The 9584-nt window shown below is 35.8% G+C and overlaps 1 protein-coding gene across 12 annotated transcripts in view; it reads right to left on the bottom strand.

The window, feature by feature from the left end:
- Positions 1-9584, bottom strand: part of LOC138214248 (voltage-gated potassium channel KCNC1-like) — a 124447-nt gene that overhangs the window by 22642 nt on the left and 92221 nt on the right. For 3 of the 12 annotated variants that reach the window (XM_069175669.1, XM_069175671.1, XM_069175672.1), the window contains one exon: positions 2814-2866. The exons of the other annotated variants lie outside the window; for them this stretch is intronic. In XM_069175669.1, the coding sequence (XP_069031770.1) occupies positions 2820-2866 (47 nt within the window). In that variant the 3' untranslated portion in view covers positions 2814-2819. The remainder of the gene's footprint in view (positions 1-2813; positions 2867-9584) is intronic. 12 annotated transcript variants of the gene reach the window in all.

Raw genomic sequence — 9584 nt, 5'->3', positions numbered from 1 at the left:
TATTTTATGGACAATCTCACAAACTGGGTAAGGTCTGACAAAACTTATGGATTTGTGCGTGACAATTGTTCTTACTAAAGTTTGAGGGCCATGCCCATTTTCTTGTGAGACGCAACAAAATGGCAGGGTTCATGTAAGATTAATGTAACACAGCTACATTTTAACATCATCCCTTTACGAAGGATTTTGCTATTCCATTTAAAATGCTTCTCCATATTATTTTTCAGTCGGTCTAGTTTAATTATTAACACTTCTAGCAATTTTTATTTCCTCATCGACTCATCTAGACTTTAAAAGTGAAAGCCCCTTTGGATAATCTTGATTTTTTTTTAATATGTTAAACCCCTGTGCAATGTTTTGGCACCTAGTAAACCATCAAAGACATGGACCTGGTACTAAACTGGCCTCCTTGTTTGGTATTTCATCATCATCTGTACTTAATCTTCTATTAGCCTCTTTGATTGTCTAATTCAGTACAAACAGAGTACAACAGCTCTCGTCTTTTTTCTTTAACTGAAACATGGGTTTAGAGACCCTTATGCTGGTCTGGAATCTGATGGTTCACCTTGACAAGACTCCACACTGATGGGTAACTCACTCAGTGGAGGGTTGTGTCTCTCTGTTAGAAAAAAAACCTGGTGTCTGACAAGGTGGTCATTAGGGAGAAACTATGCACACCTGATATTGAACTCATGTTTAACACCAACACCACTAAATTAACTTGTTGCCTTCCCTACTATAGATGATTAGCTGGAAGAGCATACTTAGGTGGGACCAAGACCACCTGAAACCCTAAATATTTACATAAATAGATATTCCTTTGAATCATTCAATAATGCATAGGCTCCACATAATTACGCAAATCAGAAATGCCCCCATCACTACTCCATTGCTGCTCTGGTGCAGGTGCTTGGGCCTTTCTCCTATTTTGCCCCTACGCCCTGATGAGTAGATGACTAGAAAACGGTCAGTCATGCTATTATTTAAACTAGTGGAGCATATATATGATGTTCAATTTTGGTGAAACTGCAGAATAAATACTACAAAATAATAATGAACAGTACTCTTTAGGGTTTCTCTCTACACAGGCAGGATGGCCAGTCCCCAGCTCCCTTCTGCTTCCTCAATCATCCTCTGCAAACTGTTACGTTGAAAATATACTCCAAAATGTGTTCCTAACTCAATACTGAATCAAACATCAATACATGTGGATAAATATTAATTTGGCTTAAAATGCTCTGTGCTACTCTTGTATGAGTTAATACCGCTGCACTATATAAAGTACTGAAACCTTGGGTTTTTATTACAGAACTCACTTACAAAATATCAATCATGTTTAGTCATCCTGTGTCTTCGGGACTGTTACAGTTGTACAGACTAGGAATGAAAATGTCTTTGTTGACTTAGACAAACTCACAGAATGTGTCATCATACTGGGTACTACCTTTTTTGAGAATGTAGTCATCAACCCCCTAAATAAATTATTAGTTTTTATATATATATATATATATATATTTATATAGTTGTTGAAAATAGTCAGTAGATTATACAAAATAGTCAGTAGATTATTACAAAATGAAAATAATCCAAAATGCAATGGAAGTCACACATTAATTAATTAGAAATATTAATCAGGGATAAACAGGGATAATTTCCTGCATTGAAAACCTTTAATTTTCACATTTTAAGTACTTCAGTATTGTACAGTGTGGTATTAAAATCAGGATTTGATATTTCCTTCACTATTGTACCGATTGGACTACAGGAATTGATGCGATACATTTTGGTGGGTAAGAAAATCTTATATAAACAAACGATGAGGGAAAGGTCTCCTTATGTGGTCACTATGACTTCTTGCATTGTGGGTTGCCATTGGTAACACCATGGCAAAGACTGGACCAACCATGTGAAGCGGCAAATAAATGCAACAGCCCTTATGACTACAGGAGCCTGCAGGTCTTCAGGACAAGGGTGACACCCCAGCTAGAAATGATGCAATGATTTAAGGATGTTTTCAGTGGGACGTTTTTTAGTTCCCAGAATTTACTGCTTAAAGTCAGATAACGTTCAACTACAACATTGCATAATATATTGAGAATCTTTTTAAAACAAAAACAAAAATCGATCTGGGACCTCTTCATGTCTGGAAATGTATAACACACTATCTGTGGCCAAGCACAAGAGAGTTCAGAGCTGGGATGGCACTCATCTACACTTTTTTTGGACTCATTAATCAAGTGTGTAAATAAATATTTCCGCCCAAGACATCAGATGGTCTGTTGAGGCCTCTACATGTAGAGTGGGCCACCTTTACTACTTCCATCACAGTAATACTCAGATATAATCTAAGTGTTGGTTATCTCAGGAGGAAAGTGGACATGAGGGTTAATATGAATCCTCTTGGTTTTGGATGCATCAGTTTAGCATAACATCCAGTCTCTGCCAAAAGAACAGTTGCTTTATTTACATATTGTGTGCTCGTAATTGGGCAACTGGCCACTATTCAAGCTATAATCCCCTTTATTAAAGTAGGCTAATTGTTTGATGCGTGTTCCTAGTCATAACTAAGGCCTGCATGCCTGTAAATATTAAACTACGCTAGCTTCACTGTGTCTTGGCCATGGCTGAGTGAAAATGTGAATAATAGCAAAGGTTCCTCTTATTCTCTACACAACCTGTGAGATTATGTATTACCGTTCTATCTTCTAAAAATTTCTGACTGGTTACCTTCAAAGTAAGCCAGATGCTGAGTGTTTGCTCAGTACAGCTGCATATTGTTTAGCGGTGCTGTGATGGCGACTTGTTGTACATACCTTCATTTAGACTTTAGTAACACAACGCAGGGGGAGAGACTGAAAAGGGTAGCCTGAGGATGGAATTGATACACCAGTGTTAGAATTGGATGGGGAGACATTAGCAAGGAGGGTAAAGAAAGGGAAAAGAGGAAGGAATATTGGATGATAGGAATAGGAGATAGGAGAAGGGAGAATGGGGGAAAGTGATTGGGATGTGCTTATTGTTACGTTGACACCACAAGCAGCTTGTGAAACTAGCTGTTTGTTTTTCCATGTCTGCATAGGAAGACCAACAAGTAATACAAATACTGGGACTGGGACTGAATCTGTATTCATCTTAAAATGTTTGGTAGATGTTCAGTTTGGTATGGGACTTCAGTTGGGCACACCTTCTGAAAATTGCAGAGCAACTGCAAGAAATGTCTCCACAGCATAGACGGTATATAAAAGTGAATGTAGCTATAAAAAATGTATGAAAAATTAGTCCAATGCAGAAATGTCTAAAACTGCAATGCCAGTGAGGGCCGTTAAGGGTTGGTACCAACAGGGCTTCAGCTTCACTGACTCCCATTCCACTTCTTCCATAAATTGCAAAGCCTTTTTTAAAATTTATTTTCACAAGTCATTATGGTGTCATAGTCACTCCTTATTTGTTTGATCTGCTTGATTTGATTGTTCATTACTTTAGAAATAAAAAACTCAGATTGCGCCATAAAGTATAGCTGACATTTTTACCATATATCTCTGTTATTAATTTTTACTGCAACAGATCAGGAACTCAAAAGCTGCATATTATTAACAAGACAACATAAAGGCCAATTAGACACTGAAATGTTTTCATTTTTAGAAAATAAGTAAAATAAAAAAGTGATGTATGTATTTCTTTTGTTTCCTCTTCTGTACCAAAGGATCAAACTTCTCGATAAGTTCAAATGAAGGAATTATATAATTTAACAAATTTAAAGAGAGAGAGAGGGCGATAAGCCGAATTAAAGTTGTGAAAACATCTTGAATAAGTTTACAATGTCAGCACTGGGATTTGAGTAATTGCCCTTGAATGTGCAAACTGAATTTTGGAGGAGTCCGTACAGCTGCTAATGATATATAAACTTCTCACATTTGTGGTGCCCTTTAGAAGAAAAATAGCCTCCAAACATGTATTCCAAGTCTGGTTACATTTGGTTAAGCCATTTTTGATTTCAGAGCATTTATGGAAAATTTAACTTAAAGAAAAAAGATTTTAAACTTTTTTGAATGGCGTTGCCTAAAACTGATTGACATATCGATCATAACCCTGTTTCTCTTTATTTGGTGTGATTTCTGTACAAGTGCCTTTCTGCTATGTTGTTGCAGATATCGTATTTTAGCTTATTATTACCATTTTTCCAGGTTTTTTTATGCTTAACTTGTCCTGCACTGTCTGTCGTAGAAACCTCATTGAGCAATATCCACAATTTCTTTACCAAAACATAAGCTTGCACTCTCCCACTGACCACAATACAATCTCAGACCAAAGGAAAGAATAAATGAGCCTATTTTGTAATTTGTTGCAGTTTAAATATTTTTGACACTATGGAAAGAAAAACTGCACAGGTCTCTACACCAAAGGCATGCATATTAACATATTGTCTGTTTGTGGCTGTAAAATTCAGCTGTTCTACTTTGCAAACCTTTTCACCCTAGCCCTTATAAGTCTCAAAGGTTTCACTTCCATGTACTTTTTAACCTGTAATACGTCAGTCATTTCTGAATGGTGGATTACTATTAAGGTGGTAGGCCCTATTTCCTCCCATTTTAATGGTTCATAAGTTCAAGCCTTCAGTTGTTTAAGGTTTCAACACATCTGATTTGAACCCTTATGAACCTGAGGCGATTTTCAGAGTTATTTCACTACCTTCACTTTTAAGCTCATAACTTGCTGATTATGGGGGCTAGCCATTCATGCTAAATCTTGTTTTTTTCAGGTAAGTCTAGGCTATGCAAATCTTTCGTCATTTGATCTGATTATACTTAGAGATTTTTCATATTAGCCTTTATATCAAGGGAAAAAAATTATTATGAAATTGTTATATTTTTACATAGATCTTACCATAAAATATTGTCAGTAGAGACATCTTTTTATAATTGTGTAGAGGAGATTGTCTAGAATCGGGCAATATCTGAACCATGTGTTTCAGGACACTGTATACCTTAGCAATTAAAATAAAAACAAGCTTAGTGCCTGACAGAAAATAAATGTTCTGAATTATGTGGGAATTGTTGAATTGTTCTTGGGTTTCTCTGTATAATGCTGTACATTTCTGCTGTAAGGACTTTAATGTGTTAAGTGCCATGAAATAACCTGTGTTGTGATTTGGCACTACATAAATAAAATAAAATTGAATTGAATTGAATGCCAGAGGAGTATCACTAAAAAGGGTAAGTTCTGCTGTTTATTTTGATATATGGTATGTTGGGAAGTGATTGGACTTTGGGTATTAATCAATCAAGCATAGCGGGTGTGGAGGTGCACGCAGCGCTTCATGCAGCATGTGTAATAACAATTAAATTTGTACTGACATTGTTGGAAAGCTCAAGCCGTGCAGCTCCATAGAATATCTCATTCATCCATTTTTGATAAATACTTGCTGTGCAATTAAACAGAGAAAAAGGGATGGGAATTTGGAAGCAATTTACGTCCAACGCAATTGCCGTTTTCGAACTAAACAGCTCTAAGGACTTTCTTGAGAAAAAACTAACAGCCAGAGAGTTTCCCCCAGAACTAGATAGGTTTTAAGCTTTTGCAGTTTGCATTCGCACCACCAATAGGAACTCTGAAATGACGTAGCATGGGTGTAGTGTATATAGCGTATAATATGCGTATATAATAAAGGTTTCATTGCAATACTTCCAAAGAGGATGAGAGCCTCAATGTATGAAATCTTAAGCCACTGTCCACAAAATTTCAGGGGCAATCATTTGCTTGTTTGTAAATGAAAAAGAATACGACTTTTACAGCGTGTTTCTTTATTTATTACTATTATTATATGAAGGTAACACATTACTAACACAAGTAAGTGGTTTTAGTGTATCTTTATTTAAATTTGTATTTTTTTTTTTAAGTGTTTCTAAGATTGTAAGCAGTGTTCAGGCTGTGTGTGTCAGTCTTTGGGCAAATTGATCCTGGATGTCCACGAGTCAGAACCACATCTGAGATCAGATGTGGGGCAGTTGAACAAGTTCTCTGTGCATGTATGGAGGTACTGCTGCAGAAGATCACACCTGCGAGCTGCCGGTTCTATTTACATTATTGGTTTTGTGCCGTTGTCCTAATACAACATATAATTGAACAAGCAATTGCATTACATGCATCTTCTTTGTACTTAATTTAATTAAAAAAAAAAATATATATATTTTTTTTAAATTAATTTATATTTGAATTTGAATTGCTGATCTTGAATACTTAAAACATTTGAGTAGCTCGACTTGAATAATTGCTTTAAAAATATTAATCTGAATATCAGTATAACAATATCATTTTAAATTAAATTTTTGGTTTGAAGCTGAATTTCAATAAACTTGAATTTGAATATTCAAGTCCAATTTTTGAATACATTTTTTTAAGTTAATTAATTCAAATTTAAATATAACTGATTCAAATTGAAATATAACTGATTCAAATTCAGTTTCTACTGACATATTCCTGCCCACATTTTACATCCAGTAGTTATGCTGCGCTATTAAACATGGCAAAGCTTTTGCTTTTCAATTCCCGAATCTCTGCTTCAGAACTATTGAAGTGTTTCTTCCTCTTGTATGATACATGTAAGTGAGCATAGCTGGGCCAGCAATGGGTGAGTTTCCCTGTGACAGAGCCTCAGAGCTTTATGTTTTTCTTTTTAAATGCAAACCTCTCCACTGAGGCTAATACACTTTGAAGTGCCCTGTCTGAGTGGTGAGTCAAAGAGACATTAAATATGAATAAATATGTGTATATAAATATGTCCTAAGGTTTTTCAGTCACAAGTCACTTTATCTAAGATGATTCAGTTATCTATTGGTATTAATTCTGACCACCAATGTACTGCCAGGTAAAACAAAACTTCTTACTCCGCTGCTGAAACAAATTCTCACTGCATGTTCTCAAAATTAGCAACTAACTTTAATGTAATAGCAGTTAATGTAATAGCAGTGTGAACACAGCAAAGCACAGCAGAACGACATTTCCAAAAATACCAATACTGACTGAGGAGAATTTGTCTAATTTTCAATTTAAAGTATAATTTGAGTTTTGTCTGTGATCTGTGATGGTTGTGATTGATTTTTAAGATTCCTGCAGGGAATGGGAAAACAGGGATATGAGAAAATGGAGGGTGATAGTAGAAAGGAAGATAGGAAATGAAAAAGGGGAGGGCAGGGTGGGATTGGGGAAGGAAAAGGCTTGGGGGTAAGGAAGTGTACCCTGAAGGGAATAACTAGGGCAAATATTATTTCAACAACAATCTGCATGCCATAAAAAAGTACCAACATGTGTTTCTGGCAAAATACTAATTATCTTGCAACTATTTGGACATAATTCCAAAAGATTTTATGTTAAACTTAGATTGTTGAGATATAATATTTGCTTCAAATACAGACAGAACATGCAATATGACATCACCAACATAATTAGCTACAGGTTCAAAGGAACATTCATACATACATATCATATGTATGTATGGTAAAAGAAAATATATAGTATTATGTATATGCTCTGTCATATGAATGCAAAGACACATATTAAAGATAACTATAAAATCACAGATGAATAGACAAACCATGAATAACATTACAATAACAAGTAACAAGTAATGCAAAGAAAAATCCACATGCAAACTTAGTGTGTGGACTTCACTGAATGAAAAATAGCGCAAAGTCATGACATTTATAAGATGCGGGGGTGAAGCACAGAAATTAATACAACTATATAAATATTAAACTAAATAGAAACTAACCATTTATCTACCCATTTAATTACAAACCAAAATGGATGACTTATCAATTAAAGATTAAAAAAGATGTCCTGCTTGCCTTTCAATTTCTACCATCATCTTATCAGTAGCTAAATTAGTCACTGGCCTCGACATAGTCACAAGTTTACTGATTTACTGTTAAATTTGGGTGTTTCAAACATAAATATGAGGAATTGTACAGTCTACATTACTATTGTAGAGCAGGTGGAAGGTTAGTGTCATATACAGTACTAGAGCAAGAGTGATGTATAGTGATTTACTTTATTAAAATTGTTAGTCAAGATATTCCTCAGATTTCTCTGGTTACTTTTGACTAAGCTATATTCCTATTTTCTTTTATAATTGACATAATTGATAAGTTTGCTCAATCAATTTCCTTGATCAACATGATTCTCCTAAAATCTTGTGGCTCAATTCTTGCAGCAAAGCATAGGAAATCAAACAATGTTAATACAATCCAATTGACCACAGGGGATTCTGACCACCAATTATGGAGAAATACTAACCTAGAGGCAATCGATCATTGGTTAGAGGAAAGGGAAAGCGAAAGAAACAAAGATGGTGTGCCTGGCTGGGCCCACCCACCTTTTGGCTAAATCTGTTCTTATCAAAATGACTTAATGTGTGGTTTGCATTCCTTATATCTTTCTCTCGGCCCATTTCAAGATCATTTTCATTTCATATTGTTGCAAAACAAATGGGGGTGGAGGATATCATTTTGGTACTGATTGGAATGAACAATTTGTCGAATAATAATTTTCAGCAATAAAAAGTCTTTGGAGCTTAAATCATGTGTGATGTGTGCTACAATTGGCCTGTTGTTATGAATGGCGTTGCCAATTGAAATCTGCAGACCGTGCACCAAACTCCACAACAGATTTGCCATCTACCGACACTGTAAGCAGCTCAGGGCCTTTGCCTGGAGAATATGAGCCAGCAGAGGTGTCAAGGACTCCACCACCAGATCTGTCTGCAATCAATGAACTGGAGATTCAACTGAGAATGACAAGTTTTCCTGGAACTGTCATATCAGAACAATCACATTGCTTCTCTACAAGTTGCTACAATTACTTTTTGTGGATTGAAAATAGATCAATGGATGCTGTCTTTTGGAAGTGCTGTAGACATTTTCCTGGGTCGTACAGAATATTCATTTGTCAGAGATAGATTTGAAGATTGGAAGCACCTCAGACAGAATAATTATAAACATGAAGACAGTAAGCCGCATGCTCTTGCACTTGGTAAACTGCCGGCATATAGAGAAAGCCATGTGCCGAATACCCGTGAGACTGTGCTAAACCAAATGCACGAAGATGCTAGTAACATTACATTTGTGGAGAGAAACCATTAACATGTAAATGTAACATGAGATATTTTCATGAGGAAAATAAAGTGCCAAACAAGACTTTCCTCTCAGAGGGCACAGAGCAACAGAGGATGCTCCGAATACAGGAAACCTTTTTGGAAATATTCAATTTAATTTCAAAGTATGACCCCAAAATTTAAAACAGGCTCTATCAGCTTCCAGGCAATGCTACACTGATGAGCCCCAACATTCAGAATGAGCTAATGGACAATGCAGCTTCATTATTACTATGAAAAATCAAGGAAGAATTATGCGAGTCTACACATTTTGCCATATTAGCCGATGAGTACAAAGACCAATTCAAACGTCAACTAAAAGCTTCCTGTCTCAGCTTCATTTTTGACAATGCTGCCCCTCTGAAAAATAATAAAAGAGGAGGCCATCCCCTTGGTACAATTCACAAACACGGTAGACATCGGAAAAATGGGAAAA

The sequence above is a fragment of the Embiotoca jacksoni genome, unplaced genomic scaffold (genome assembly GCF_022577435.1).
Source record: "Embiotoca jacksoni isolate LCO1_2020_lvr unplaced genomic scaffold, fEmbJac1.0.p SCAF_69, whole genome shotgun sequence".
Taxonomy (NCBI): domain Eukaryota; kingdom Metazoa; phylum Chordata; class Actinopteri; family Embiotocidae; genus Embiotoca; species Embiotoca jacksoni.
Note: the sequence above shows the minus strand (reverse complement) of the source record. Positions and strands in the feature narration are given on the sequence as shown.